At 41.7% G+C, this 15,444-nt stretch overlaps 1 protein-coding gene across 5 annotated transcripts in view; it reads right to left on the reverse strand.

Moving 5' to 3' along the window:
* Positions 1–378: 378 nt before the first annotated feature.
* Positions 379–15,444, reverse strand: part of LOC104937387 (UPF0577 protein KIAA1324-like) — a 16,177-nt gene continuing 1,111 nt past the window's right edge. The window contains exons 1-23 of one of the 5 annotated variants that reach the window (XM_027272036.1): positions 12,317–12,637; positions 11,935–12,113; positions 8,586–8,706; positions 8,304–8,493; positions 8,077–8,224; positions 7,766–7,855; positions 7,582–7,687; positions 7,356–7,505; positions 7,116–7,204; positions 6,301–6,481; positions 5,974–6,102; positions 5,582–5,672; positions 5,323–5,425; positions 5,049–5,186; positions 4,381–4,653; positions 3,711–3,884; positions 3,293–3,482; positions 3,121–3,217; positions 2,948–3,049; positions 2,719–2,845; positions 2,235–2,413; positions 1,772–1,934; positions 379–828 (exon numbers count right to left, since the gene is read on the reverse strand). In XM_027272036.1, coding sequence (XP_027127837.1) covers positions 757–828; positions 1,772–1,934; positions 2,235–2,413; positions 2,719–2,845; positions 2,948–3,049; positions 3,121–3,217; positions 3,293–3,482; positions 3,711–3,884; positions 4,381–4,653; positions 5,049–5,186; positions 5,323–5,425; positions 5,582–5,672; positions 5,974–6,102; positions 6,301–6,481; positions 7,116–7,204; positions 7,356–7,505; positions 7,582–7,687; positions 7,766–7,855; positions 8,077–8,224; positions 8,304–8,493; positions 8,586–8,706; positions 11,935–12,087 — 3,066 coding nt within the window. In that variant the 5' untranslated portion in view covers positions 12,088–12,113; positions 12,317–12,637 and the 3' untranslated portion in view covers positions 379–756. Of the gene's footprint in view, positions 829–1,771; positions 1,935–2,234; positions 2,414–2,718; positions 2,846–2,947; positions 3,050–3,120; positions 3,218–3,292; positions 3,483–3,710; positions 3,885–4,380; positions 4,654–5,048; positions 5,187–5,322; positions 5,426–5,581; positions 5,673–5,973; positions 6,103–6,300; positions 6,482–7,115; positions 7,205–7,355; positions 7,506–7,581; positions 7,688–7,765; positions 7,856–8,076; positions 8,225–8,303; positions 8,494–8,585; positions 8,707–9,673; positions 10,731–11,926; positions 12,114–12,316; positions 12,638–15,444 lie in introns of those variants that run through there. The other 4 variants (XM_027272037.1, XM_019278441.2, XM_027272038.1 and 1 more) reach the window with 4 other exon arrangements.

The raw sequence follows: 15,444 nt of genomic DNA on the forward strand, positions 1-15,444 counted from the left end.
GTTGATGTGATGCACTCTGTGTTCGGTGAACATTGTTTATCACAAATATGTAACTCGAAATGTCCTCTCATGTGGAGAGTTGCGTTTGATCTGTTATAAGCACAATAAAAATAGTGATTTTATTGTTGTACAGGACTGCAACTGTTGATTATTTTCTCGATTCACGATTCTGATTCTTCACTTTGGAAAAACAGTAAAAAAAATATTGAGAGCGGTGACAGCAGTTCATAATGCTTAATTTGTCCAGCCAACAGTCCAAAAAACAACAAGCTGAAATCATGAAATGTTTATCAAAGTACTTTCTTATCAGCTTATTGATTAATCGTGACACGTCAACACGTCTTCAGTGGAAAAAGTGGCCGAACATCTGCACACAAATCCCAGAGTCAAACAGGACTTTAATAAAGGTTCATCATTATAACATTGATATAAATACATGACTCTGAACACAAAATACCAAATAAAAATACAAAACATACAAAAAACATTAAGAGCATCTTTCAGTTGCCTCCCTGGAGCATCCACGGCGTTAAAGCAGCAGCAGCAGCAGCAGAGTGTTTCCTGTGGTTTCTAGAGTCAGGGAGTAACAAGCCATTGTCCAGTTTTTGCCAGCATCCAGAGTGGCAACCATTCTCCAGTGAAAACTGGGGTCAGTAGCGGTGCCCCCCGCCTCACAATGAAGGGGATGGGCAAAGAACACACAGTCACTGACTGTCCTCCATTGTTTAACTCTCTCCTCTGTCTGTCGCCGTCTGTTTACCCGAGGACCCATCGATCAGACTGGGAAGAGTTCAGCTGTACGGACTCGCTGATCTCTCCATCCTCGTGCTGAAATAGTCAAATATTAGAGATGTTATTAGGCAACTCTACAAAACATACAACATACATGTCTGACATGCTGTAGCCCTGGAGGATTGTTGCCAGATTGGGTGGTTTCCGTCAGTCCACCACTTTGGTCTGAACTATCTCAACAACTGTTTGATGGGCTGCTATGATGGTCAGAGGATTAATCCTAAAGACTTTGACTTTTTCATATCTTGACTTTTCCTGTAGCGCCACAACGAGGTTGACGTCAGAGAAATGTTCTTCATCTTACTGGTCCTCATTTGACCTGATCTGAACTGAGTACGTGAACATCTGAACGGCCGTGACTTCCTCATAATAAATAGTACAAAACCACTTCCCAGGAACGCTCGGATTGTTGTGGCCTTCATGGAAAACCCTCTCAAACAGTGTCAGGTCAAAGTGACCTACTCAAGATCGTGGTATTCCCCCAAAAAGCCAAGCAATGTTTGTTCTGGTGCCACAAAAAACAGTTGTGGTCACTGTTTTCTGTTGATTAGAAATGTACAAGTTTCCACATCTGTGATTTTTTCCTTGGTCTTTAGCTCGTCTCGTCTCTTTGTTTTGGCCCCAACAATGTCTTCACAGCTATTGGACGGATTGCCATGAAAGTTCACACATTCATCACCACCAAACTAACGTGTAAATGTTGTAAATAAATGCTTGAAATTAAACATTTAAATACAGTTTTCTTTCTTCGATATAGCGGCTAGAACGGCCTAGATTGCGATTTTCTTTCTAGTTTCAGTAACACAAGAACACTCTTGGGTTAAACAACTAAATGACTTGTTAAAACATGCAAAGAATTATAAGATTATTATAAGATTATGACTGAAACGGCTGTTCAAATCTGCTGGTAGTGAAGTAAAGACGTAAAGTGAAGTGAGGCGTCTTCCTAGATAAAGTTCAAAACAAGTCAAACACACACCTTGTTAGCAATGGCTCGGAGTTTGCCCAGCAGGGAGGGTTTCTGGGTGTAGACCACGTCGTCGTCCTGTTCCTCCCCTTCAGCCAGAGCACAGCTGTCAGCAGCTGGCAGCTCGCAGTCCTTGTTGGCAGACATCACCAGACGAGAGTATTTGTACTCGAGCCTGAACACAGACCAGACCACAGGGACGGCGTCATCATGAGACAACGTGTAATTTGGCATAAAGGAACATCCAGCGTGTAACCGGAAAAGCTGCTGGCTGATATTTTATGATGGTAGTTGAAGTGATTCTTCCAAATCTGAGCGGTTACAAGATGATTAACAAAGAAAAAAGTATATACTATAACCTACTTGAACAACACTGTCGGACAAACAAGTCGCTGACGTCTCTACCTTTTAATAACAGCTCATGCTGATCTTAGTGAGTATGTTTACTGAGATCCAATTGGCAGGTGCGTCTAACCTCTTGTTTTTCTTCCAGAAATAGCAGGTGAGAGAGATGAGCAGCACGGCCACGAAGGCTCCGCCGCCAACCCCGACCTTCAGCCACAGAGCGATGGCCTCGCACGGGGACGAGCTCCTGGGAGGCAGCAATGCACCTTTGGCGCACAGCTTTGGCTCGTTCCATACGTACAGAGTTTCCTGCAGAGGGTGGAGGTTTCGACAGATGGAGCGTTTCTACGTATTTCTTGTGGCAAGCAGAGATGTGGCTTCATTAATCAAGTGACGGGGCAGACGTATTTATGTGTGGTATGTGGATTTTGTTTGATTTTTTGTAGCATGAGGACAGAGGAAGATGTGGCCTAACATAATCAGTCTTACTCTTAGTTTTAAAGGTCCAGCGTGCATAATTTAGTGACATCTAGTGGTGAGGTTGTGGACTGCAACCAAGTCCTCTGCTTACCACTCCCATTTGAAGTAGTTTAAAGATAGTAAGTGTGTGTTACCTGCACGCCGCCCTTACACGCCCCCTCTATCTTGTGATAGTCGTCCTCGGCACAGCGTGGACAGGCGCTGGCGCTCTCCCACAGGAAGTAAAACGTACATCCGTCACACGTTCCCGCAGGACAGGAGCTGCACGAACACACAAACACAGATAATCTCACACCTTCACATCATCTAATTTTCTTATATTCTTGTGTGGCGTCTCACACGTGGAGTCCATTATCAGCTCACCTGGGCACGGAGAGCTCTCCTCGCTCAGACTTCTCGGGGTTACAGCGAACGGTGATGACTGAACTGCGACCCTGATCGCACGAGGCCGTCACCTGGTTTGATCTAAAATAAAGACACGGTTAGGACTGTAAATGCGACAAAAACGCACAAACACACTGTTTTTCATGCTCTACCTGTAGAAGAAGTTGATGTCTGGAACATCCTTTGAGTTTTCAGGGTAAAGATCAGGTTTAGCGTTCACGCCGTCCAGCACGGTGTCTACTGTCGCTCCTGGACAGAAACACAGATTTAGATAAAGCTATAACGATAAGAGTGCCGCAGACTGACATTTGACAAGCGTCATACCGATGAAAGCGTCTGCGAGGCTGATGGACTGGGAGGAAATGGCCATCCTGAAGCCACGCCCGTCTGCCGGGATGATGGTCGACTGACAGATGAAGCTGTCCACCGAGTTGACAAACTGAGCCAAGTCGCTCTGGTCGTCTTTGCTCGACACGTCGGTGACGTTATCCGTGCAGATAGCAGCTCTCTTCCCCTGTGACGAGACACGCAAACAGCATGGAAATCATCTGACAGCTGCTTGATCTTTTTTTTATCATTTCATCACAGTGTGGTGACAGTGACAGGCGTGTGGAAAGATTTGTTTTGACATTAGATGGAAATCAGGAATATTTAATGAAGTGCAGCCACGATACACAATATGTGGAAAACTCCACACAAAATATCCAAAATATCAAATATAAGATCACATCAAGTGATTTACCTCGTGGCCACACAAGCTAATGTTGAACAGGTGAAGGTACTTTGTGCCTTTAGTGGTGAAACTCGGCCCGATGGTCAGCGAGGCCACGCCGCTCAGGGGGCTTAGGTCAAAGGTCAGCGTACGGTTGTTCTCCATGTGAGTGAAGGAGCAGTCGCTGTAACACCGAGAGTGTTCCTGAAAAAAGGAAAGGAAACACCTGAACTCTTAACACACAACACATTAGATGGACAGCACTACTTTATAGTTGTAGTAACCCTTGTTATGCTTTGATTTATAGTAAGTTTTCAGCTAGTTATCTTCAAGTTAGAGCTTTCTTCACTCTACAGTGGCTTAGCACTTAAAACAGGGTTTTTAATAAACCTTATCTGGCCCCTGATGCCACATTTCAATCCCAAAATTCTCTGACCCTGAGCGGACAGAGTCAACTAAACAAAAAAAATGCTAATACGGTTTAAAGAGTCTCCTCTTAAACCCCAAGGTTGAGAAATCTTTACTTGAAAACTGGCTATGAACAAAATGTAGCATCAGATGTGTAATTTATTTATGCTTGGATGAAGAAATTCTCAAACTAAGGTATTAAAAAGTACCAAAAGTCATGTATCACATCAGCACTAGTATAAAAAACCATCAAATGAGACTCAGTCCTGACCCAGACGAGCTCCCTCTCTACCTTGTTGCTGATACTTCCAGGCCCACAGGCGACACACGCGTCCTGGCCGTAGGTGTGGCGCCCTGCCAGGTGTGTGTTGGGCGGGCACTCCTGGCATCGGTTGGTGTCCCTGTCGATGAAGAAACCAGCGGGGCAGGGAACGCAGGAGGATCCGGCCCGCTGCGAGTTCTGGGGTACCAGAGCACAGGCCCGACATGATGACGCCGTCCCGTCCACGGCGTTTGTCACGCTGATTGAGTAAATCTTCACCATGTCGCCGACGTAGCGACGTGTCTACAAACACACATGCACAGAAACACACACTGAGTTTTAATTATATAGCACATAGATTTAAGAACACGGTAACAGCAGAAACCATGACAACACAAAGAAATTAAATGAATAAGTGATTAAAAAAGACTAAAAACAAATAAATAGATAAAGATAAATACAAAATTAAAATGTTGTTCTGTTGGTGGTGCTAGATTAGGAGCTAAGGGAGCACAAAGGTGATAACAATTCTTGAAGGAGAACATGAATATCTAAAATATCCAAATCCAAATACTCCAAAACAATTAGGATTCATTCTCTGGGGACCATGAATGTCTGCACAAAATGTTATGGTAATTTCTAATGATTATAGTAATATGGTAATTAAAGGCAACAAGGTACTTTGTGCATTAACTTACGTCCAGAGCATGGTTAGTCCTCTGGAAGGCCCATGTATACGTGACCGAGGCGTTCCTGGTCATGCTGTGTGAGTATGACTGTTTCCCCTTGCTGCCTTCCCAGGACTCCACCACTGTGGTGCTCTTACTGTTCACATCCTGCAGGGGGCGTCACAGTGAAACAGTTAAATGGGTGAAATGTGGGTTGGATTGCTGGACAACAATACATACAGCTGGAAATGTGACTTTTCTTGCTTACAACCCTCTGCTACAAACGCACAATGAAAACACACACCATCATGAAGTAGAGCTCACAGTCGGCAGAGCAGATGGTCTCGAACACAAAGACTATCTGGCCAAACTCGCCACCGGTCATCCCTGAAAGAGAGGCTGGGACCCTGACACAGAAACAAAACACAGATTAAAACTCTCGAGAAACGTCGTCCCACAAACACACCATCAGCTGATTGATTTTCTCTCCGTGGTGCCCAAACTTGGAGGAAAAAAACAACCAGATTTCCCGCAACAGCTCCCGTGAAAGCACCCGTACTTACTTGAAGCCGGGCACATGCAGCGTGAGGATGAGATAGTCATTATCCGAACTGCTGGCTCCACTGCGAATGTGGTCCCCTGCGACCTCCCATCCTGATGAACCGCAGACATGACACACTCACGTTACACCTCATTTATTCTGGATTACAAGTCGATGCAAGTGTAGACGTTACAATACATACTAGTCAGTAGATAGCTGATAATTAGTAGTTAGTTACTTAGTAAGTAGATGGCAGGTGGTTAGTAGTTAATTACCTAGTATGTAGATATACAGTATTATATCGTATCATTAGTTAGTAAGAAATCCAATGGACAATATATTAAAAACAGGACTTTAAAATGTATATACACACACACATGCATGTATATTTGTGACTCAGTAAAATGTTGTTACCGTTCATGTCGTCACATTTGGAGTTTCCCACGTTAAAACAGGACGTCTTCATGTTGGACGGCAGCACATTCCACCATTTGTACTCGTAACCCAACACTGGCTCTGTACCTGCAGGGCACTCAGTGCATGCTGGGACACACACACACACACACACACAAAAGTTTCATTCATATACAACAATGACAGTTTCCCTCCTTGGTAAAACATTTCGTCTGCACAGAGTTCTTCTTTTCAGGATGGATTATCCACTTTGAGTGTTTTACTGTGATGAATTGAACGGATACAGGACACGTCCTGACTTTGAATTGAGTATTTCATGATGTTTACCGTAGGTGCCATCTGAGTGGGTTCCAGGTGGGCACGGCAAACAGGTGGAGTCATTGCTGTTGTGGTAGCCGGGGTTGCAGGGAGGGCAGGGCTCTTTCTGCCCCGTTGTGGGCAGCTCCACGGCCCCTGTGACGTTCTCCACACAGATCTTTGGCTCGACCCAACGATACAATACCTGCGTCTGTAGTCAACAAAGCCAGAAGGTTATGATCAGGAAAGAAAGCTTCAGCATCAACAACAGAGGGACGTGTGTTTATTTTCTCTTCTTTAACAATCGTCACTCTTACTCAGCGTTTTTCAGAAACGTGAATCAGAACAGGCCAAGGTCGTGCAGGAGTGCCACGGAAGTTGATTTAGGATCAGATGACATGCAAAGCGCTCGCTAAGCACTTCATCATTTCCCTTCTCATCACACTGTGTGTGTTCCCTTCTCTAGTTTCTAATACGATATTCTGGGCTGACAAAACATCTTCAGCACTTCAATTAATCAATTTAAACGTGATACAATGAAACACTTCAGACAGCGTTACACTCCTGTATGAATCTGTCATATGTTTTTTGTCTTTTCATGCTGATGATGTATTAAAACGTAGTTAAAAGTCTGCATATTTGCAAATTGTTGTTTTAACTGGATTATTTAGTTTTCTTTCGAAATTCAAACAAATCATCGACAACTTACCAAATACCACCTTAAAACTCTTTGCTAAACTGTTTATAAGAAAGAGGATGTGTTTGTAAGTCAGTGTGTCTGTCCTTGTGCAGTAAAAAGGTGAGTGTGTGTGTGTGTGTGTGTTATGTAAATGGACGCTGCTGACCTTCCCTTCGCTGTCGCAGGCCGTGTGGATCTGGAAGTAATCCTTCTCCGAGCACGGCGGCCTCACCTTACACTCCGCCCATCCCTCGTCTGAGAGAGGAGTCCAGGAAACAGAGGAGATGATGCAGAGAAAAAATGATCAGAAATATAGATATAAAACAATCTGTTATATCTGTTTTAGGAGTTATTGAGGCGACTAGTTTGAGGGTGAGTTGGACGCCGTTGACGCTTTTGTACATACGTGAGTAGTGGTGTTCAGGGCAGGGCGTACAGGAGGACGCGTCCTTGATGGAGAAGGTGTTGCTGGGACAAGACTGACAGGATGAGGAGCCGGGAGCTGAGCTGAACCAGCCGGGCCGACATGGAAAACACTCTGACGTGTAGGCTACACCTGCAGCACACACAGTACACGTCATATCTTTTAACCTTTTAAACTGATCCAGAAAGACATTTATATCTTTATTTACCTTCTATCTGGATGTTCTTGAGCAGCACAGGTTTGACCATCTTCCCTCCCACCAGGATGCCAGTGGTTCTCCAGTACAGGATGTTTGTGCCGGACTTCAGATTCACCTAAAAGGCAAAAACGCACGCGGTGAAGCGGACACAAACCAAAAATCCCCACAAACACAAGCAGGACCAGATACTCACTGTGTGTGTGTCCCATTCTCCGTTATTAGTGACTTTAATCCACTTCTGGTCATCAGTCTGAGCCATTTCCTGACACTGCTCGTTCTGGACCTGAAAATATGTCGACAAAGAAAGCTGCTGCTCGTAACTCATCCCAATAAACCTCTACTAATTAATTCATTAAAACTTTACTAGAAGAGGAAAGGAGTTAGAAGATACTGTGAGCAAATATGTAGCTCAAAATACCTAGGAATAGTTTGACATTTTGGGAAATACAAAAGGAGAGTTAGATGAAAACACAACTTCCACAAAGAATGGAAACAGGTGCTCACATAAAACTCAAAGAAGATGTTGTTGTCGGGGTACTGGTAGGTGAAGGAGACGGCGCCTTTTTTCTCCAGGTGGACGGCGTAAACCAAAGACACCGTACACTCGTCGCGGTTGGACTCCAGATACACACCCTGTGGCATCCACGATGAGCTGCAGCATTGACAGAACAAAAAACGTTCATACATGTGTCTAACCTGTGGAAATGGTCGTGTTTGTGAGTGTCTGTCACCTGTTACAGGCCTGAATGTCCTCTCCATTTGGCCCAGGGTCCAAGAAGCTGGCCAGGTTGGTGAAGCCTGCAGGGATGGCGTCCCATTGGTCAAAGCGGAGGCCGCTGCCCAACGAATAGGAGCCGGCTGCACACGGTTTGCACTGCTGTGTGGACATTTCTAAAAACTTCCCGGCGGGACAGGAGAAAGCTGTGAGACAGTGAGGAAAAAAACGAAGAGTCGTGTTAACATGTGCACACACACAGATTACAAACACACACACAGTGCTTGGCAGTACTTACAGCAGTCTGTTCCTCTGGTTGGAGGTGGAAGATTTGAGCAGGAGCCTGGACTGAGAGGGATGGCGACCCTCCATCGTGACCCCGTGCTGTCACACTCTGTGTACTGGTAGATGTAGTCTGTCTGCAGATACACACACACAGATACAGATGAATATAAATACAACATTGTGTAACTTTTCCACCATAACATAATTATTTGATATTTATTAATCCATCATTTTGGTCCAGATGATATACTGTATAGTAGCGCAGAACGGACAAACCAAACACTGGCTCTAGATAAGGCCTTTAACATTGTTCACAAATTTCGTGACCACCAATGTTTTCCTTCACGCCAGAAGGAGATCATCAAGGTGAGGGGTTGCAACTACAGCACTAGACTAAAGACTGTGACTAAATCCTCCACAATGACCCTTTAAAGTTCGGAAAATCTTTATGGTTCAAAGAAACTGAGAAGTATAGGTGGAGATTTCTCTGGATTCTCTGAATCGTTTAATGATATTATGGATTGTAGATGGTGAAATTCATGCTTGAGGGTACCACATATACCAAACATCTCCGAATATGCATTCATACAGTGAAAGGAGCAATTTGAATGAAGGTGTCTATTCACTTCTTGCATGTCTGTGTATACAAAATAAAAAAGTTATAAAAGTAAAAGGATATACAGAAACAAATTAACTAAAATGTTCAAAGTATGCTGAAACCACGTTTGATTTACGAGGTTTATCGGGTCATGAAATAATGAAAAACAAAAAGCACTCACGCTTGTTTCTATGGAGATTAAAAGCACTCAACAAGTTGCTTCGGGCAAAATGTTCTTTCTCTAAATGATTAACATAATGTCACAACCGGCCGTCCCTGAAAAGAAGCGACCGTCACTGTACAGTTGACCCGCTGTCGAGATCTTAATGGACCATTAATGTTCCAACGGTTGGTTTCCGTGGTGATCGGGATCAATCAACCGCTTTGACCCTGGACGCACCGTCCCACCCCCTCCAGAGTTCCACATTTTAGACGTATTTCACAAAATGATACGAGGGGACAGCGAGCACATCTAATATCGATTCCTCTCTGACTCATTTCACCTTTAAATATCGAAATGTCAAAAGCTTTAGATCAGCTTTCCGCTTTGTGCAATTCATGCAGAATTCAGTCCATAAATAGGTCTTCCTTTGAGTCCAAAGCCTCGCCCTGGCTGATCTCCATCTCCTTCCCCGAACCCGCTGTTTAACTGTGCAAGACAAAGCATCAGAGCGTGTCACGGGCAGCTGGCTGCAGCAGACGGGTGACATCTAATTAGCAGCTAATTAAACTGGAACAATCACAGAGATGACCTGCGATGTGTGTGGGGGGAATTAATCACAAACAGAGAGGGACACTGGATGTGTGTGTGTGTGTGTGTGTGGGCAGTACACATAATACTTTTAAATGACTAGTCACCGTTCTGCAAAGACAAAAAAAATGGCCACTCATGTTGCACACAGTCTCCCCCAAACACACACAAACAAACAATACCACGTCATTTACATGGTTAACATGGCAACCCGATGTCCACGTGTTGTTTCTTTCTGTGTAAAGAGGCCTGAGGCTGGTGCTAATGTGTTGACAGTCGAGGTGGTGGTGGGAGAAAGGTGAGACTGATTAAAAAAAAAAAAAAAAAAAGAGGCTAATGTGATTCGCTGGTCTCCTGGGTGACTCACGCTGGTTGTCATGGAGACTGATGAGAAGAAGAAGAAGTGAACGGGGAGGACAGGGATATATAATCCAACGCTGTGGCAATCCATCCTCTGAGTCAGGAGGTTTTAAGGACGACGGACGCTAATCTTTATGGTCTGCTGGTACATGATGTTTTATATTGAATGTTTGGCGCCAGGAAATCTCATAAAACATCGTTACTTGTCGGGGTGGAAAAGTGGACAAACCACTCAGTATTAAGCTTTAACCGGCAGCCTTTTAGCCCGGTTTGTGACCAGAAACAAACACAACCTTGTTTATATTTTATCCATCACCGGTTTGCATCTTCACAGGTGTGTTTACTTTCAATATCTCTCAGTATTTACAACCTTTCAGCAACAGCACTACAAACTTGGTACATCAACTCAAGCGCCATACCGAGGTACTTATATTTTCTGCTTTATACTACTTTTATCTGATGACTTTAGTTAATACAGATAAATACAGGACATGGTAAACAAATAAATATTGATGTAGTATTATACATTAATACACACTAATGAGTACTTCTATTTTTTAGTACTTTACCAATGATAAAGAGCCCTATTTCTATAGTGTTGTATTGCTACTTTTACTTTTACTTAATACAATACTGAAGTACTACTGAAGTAAACACTACAATAATTTCCACAGTGAATACAGCAAACACGGAAGAAGTAATCCAATATTCTTAGTTTAGTAAAAGTAGCGATACCACAGTATGGAAATAGATATTGTCGTAGCTCCCACCCTTCAACAATGGCGAGAGAGACTAAAAAATTGTTTATTTGATGGAAAAGATAACTGCATAACTTCACATAAAAATGGATTTGTTTTTGGTTTTGTGGGCCCCTGTCATTTCCCATTTTGGATGGTCAGACAGATAAATTGGTAACGGCTGGTCGTAAGAAGCTTTTTCTGTATCGTGTTTTTGTTGTTTTGTGGAGGTCTCCTGTGGACGGTACCTTCTCCCCCTTATTCTGGTATTAGTTTGGTGGGATGTCCATTTGTGTAGATTTGGGTTTGTATGTTTGCTAAGACACTAATTGCTCCTTGGTTGTTGTGTTTTGTTTTTTTCTATGCATAATTTTAAATAAAAGAACGTTCAAAAGAAAAAGATATTGTTGGTACTTTACGTGTATTTTGATGCACATTTTCATTTTGCCATCACACTGTATAATAATAGCTAAAAACTCAGGTCATAATTTATCACTGTCACTGCACATTTCTCCTTTCTTTCTTTGCACCAAATCAACACGGCCAATTTGCTGTATAAACCTCTGTACAATATATTTTATTTACTATTGCTATTTTGATATTTTATTATGTATAGTTTGTTCTTTATATTTTTATTCTTATGTTGTCTATTGTCACTGTGTGTAATGCTGCTGCTGCATCTATCTATCTATCTATCTATCTATCTATCTTGATTATTTTGATATTTATCCTGGGCTAGCATTTGGTTAGGTTAGGATAAATATCTAGTCTGACTCTCTCTCTCTTAGTCTAAAGGTACAAAATCCACCTACAAGAACCTCTAAATATCACTAATTATTAAAAACTGAAGTGTAACATTGTGTAGTATTATGGCAGGCTTATATTATTTGTGAGATTTGATTTCATACATCCTCACTCTGCCCACTAAAAGCTGCTTCAAGCCCCCTGGATGCTGCTGGGACGAGCATTGCCTGGTTCTTCTCGCTTCCTCCTCAGCGGGTGATCCTGGCCCACCTGGCCGGCAGGAGGCTGCCCAGTGGCGGGGATGGAGGCGAACGGACACCGTCATCTGGTTGCGTGCTGACGGTCATGGACCTGCGTTTTAAGCCGATCAGTGTGTGGAGGACCGTGTGTTCCCACACGAATTTATTTCTACTGACATGGACATTTTCTTTATTTAAATAGGTGATAAACAAATAAGAATAATTATTTAAATTAAATTATTTTTTTTTAAAAAGCACTTGAAGTAGCTTCAGAATATTACATTAAAATAAATAAAAGCATTAAAGCGCACTCACCTCATCGCACGGCCGCAGGTCTCTGTCTGCAGACACCGATGATGTGTGAGCGGTGATGATGAGTATCAAGCAGCGGGGGACCCAGGAGGCCCACACCTGCTCCCGCATCCTCAGCTCGGATCACAGACTGCAGGCTGCCCGCTGCCTGGAGCCACGATCATGAAACAGGCCGAGCGGTCAGTGTTTATGTGGCGGGGCTGTCCCTGTCATTGATGCGCCTGCCTGCCCGTCTCTCACTCAACCTCCACCCACAACACTGTCAGCTCAAACACCGTAACAACTACACATCCGGACAAGACTTTCAAATTAAAACTCATGCTATCCCTAGTATAAAGGTTTAATTATAAGAAAGGTGCTATGGTGTATAAACATTTAAGGTTTAACTTGCTATAGAGCTTTGTCTGACTAATAAATTCGTGGATCAAAAGAAAGTTTTGATAATGAATTTAAATAAAAATCTTTGCTCTTAGTACACATACAAAGATATACAGCTAAAAACAAAGACCTCGAAAGGTAAAGATAAACATTAAACTACTATTACACTGTATAATAACAGCTAAAACTCATAATTTACAGTCCCTGCACATTTATCCTTTCTTTCTTTGCACTAAATCAACACTGCCAAACTGTTATATATACTTTTGTACAATATATTTTATTTACGATTGCTATTTTGATATTTTATTATGTATAGTTTGTTCTCTATATTTTTTATTCTTAAGTTGTTGTCTATCGTCTGCTGCACTGTAATTTCCCAGCTTGGGATAAATAAAGTCTGTCTATCTATCTATCTATCTATCTATCTATCTATCTATCTATCTATCTATCTATCTATCTATCTATCTATCTATCTATATATATATAAGGAACATCAACTCACTCTCACAAGTCTGCACTTAAAACCCACCTGTTTATAATAACCTTTTCCATCTGATTCAATTGCATTGTCCTTATTTGACCTGATTTTAATGTTGTATTCTTGTAATTTGATATACTTTTATGGTTCTTTTTGTTTGTTTCTGTTATTTGCTGTCTACTCTCATTTTTGTAAGGTGTCTTTGGGTGACAGTAAGGCGCCTATGAATGAAATAAAAAAAAAATATTATATATACACAAAAAAAATCAATATTTTCTATCTGAAACTGTATGCTTTTATTTTGAAGGCCTGTCTCGGTATGTTTAGTTTTTTTGTGATTTCACTTCTTCTGTCTTCGTTTCTTCACTCAGACAGTTTTTGTGATTTCACTTCTTCTGTCTTCGTTTCTTCACTCAGACAGTGACGCCACAGTGTGATAACGCACGTTATCTTAATTGACAGCTGGAAATAGACCGCAGGGTCTGCAGGCTGCAGAGCTTATTATACCTCTGACAGAGGAGACAGAGAGTGACACTAAAGAACTGTGCAGATGTGTTGATCAGGTAACAAAACAGCAGGTGATATAAGCTCCTAACATCCTCTGCAGTCTAAAAACACACCTACACTGAATGTTCCAGGTGTTTTCTGGTTACATTTTCAAACCAGCTGACTGACACTAATGGTTCTCAGACTGTAAGTCTTACTGGCTGAAATCCCACATGTAGGAAAAGGATTTCAAGATGAGTCAGCACTGTTTTAAAAAAACAAAAAAACAAACAAACACACAAACATCCCCAATGAATTCCCCCCATGCATTTTAAAATGTCAGGAATATGTTTTTATCTTTTTAAAATTACAAGAATAAACCGTTTATTGAAATGCGCCATGTGATTTTGTTTTGTAGCAGCTTTAAATGAAAATAACATCTTTATTGACAAAGATAAAGTGTCCTTGTCCCTTTCTGTGTTTTTATTTATTTATTTATTTATTCATCCATCCATCCATCCACCCACCAACTTATCCATCCATCCATCGACCTATCCATCCATCCATCCATCCATCCATCCACCCACCAACCTATCCATCCATCCATCCATCGACCTATCCACCCACCGAACCATCCATCCATCCATCCATCCATCCTCGAAAGGTAAAAATAAACATTAACTAACTACATACACTGTATAAAACAGCTAAAAACTCAGGTCATAGTTACAGTCACGCACATTTCTCCTTTCTTACTTTGCACTAAATCAATACTGCCAAACTGTTATATATACTTTGTACAATATATTTTATTACGATTGCTATTTTGCTATTTTATATGTATAGTTTGTTCTCTATATTTTTATTCTTATGTTGTCTATCGTCACGTGTAATGCTGCTGCTGCACTGTAATTTCCCAGCTTGGGATAAATAAAGTCTATCTATCTATCTATCTATCTACTATCTATCTATCTATCTATCTACTATAAGGAACATCAACCACTCTCACAATTCAAGTCTGCACTTAAAACCCACCTGTTTATAATAACCTTTTCCATCTGATTCAATTGCATTGTCCTATTTGAACCTGATTTTAATGTTGTATTCTTGTAATTTGATATACTTTTACTTTGGTTCTTTTTGTTTGTTTCTGTTATTTGCTGTCTACTCTCATTTATTGTAAGGTGTCTTGGGTGGACAGTAGGCGCCTATGAATGAAATAAAAAAAAAATATAATAATATATATACCAAAATCAATATTTTCTATCTGAGACTGTATTGCTTTATTTTGAAGGCCTGCCTCGGTATGTTTTTTTTTGTGATTCACTTCTTCTGTCTTCGTTTCTTCACACAGACAGTGACGCCACAGGTGTGATAACGCACGTTATCTTAATTGACAGCTGGAAATAGACCGCAGGGTCTGCAGGCTGCAGAGCTTATTATACCCTCGACAGAGGAGACAGAGAGTGACACTAAAGAACTGTGCAGATGTGTTGATCCGGTAACAAAAACAACAGCAGGTGATAAAAGCTCCTAACACCTCTGCAGTCTAAAAACACACCTACACTGAATGTCCAGGTGTTTTCTGTTACATTTTCAAACCAGCTGACTGACACTATGGCTCTCAGACTGTAAGTCTTACTGGCTGAAATCCCAAAAAGGAAAAGGATTTCAAGATGAGTCAGCACTGTTTTAAAAAAAACAAACAAACACACAAACATCCCCAATGAATTCCCCCATGCATTTTAAAATGACAGGAATATTTGTTTTTAATCTTTTTATCTTG

The sequence above is a fragment of the Larimichthys crocea genome, chromosome XX (genome assembly GCF_000972845.2).
Source record: "Larimichthys crocea isolate SSNF chromosome XX, L_crocea_2.0, whole genome shotgun sequence".
Classification (NCBI taxonomy): domain Eukaryota; kingdom Metazoa; phylum Chordata; class Actinopteri; family Sciaenidae; genus Larimichthys; species Larimichthys crocea.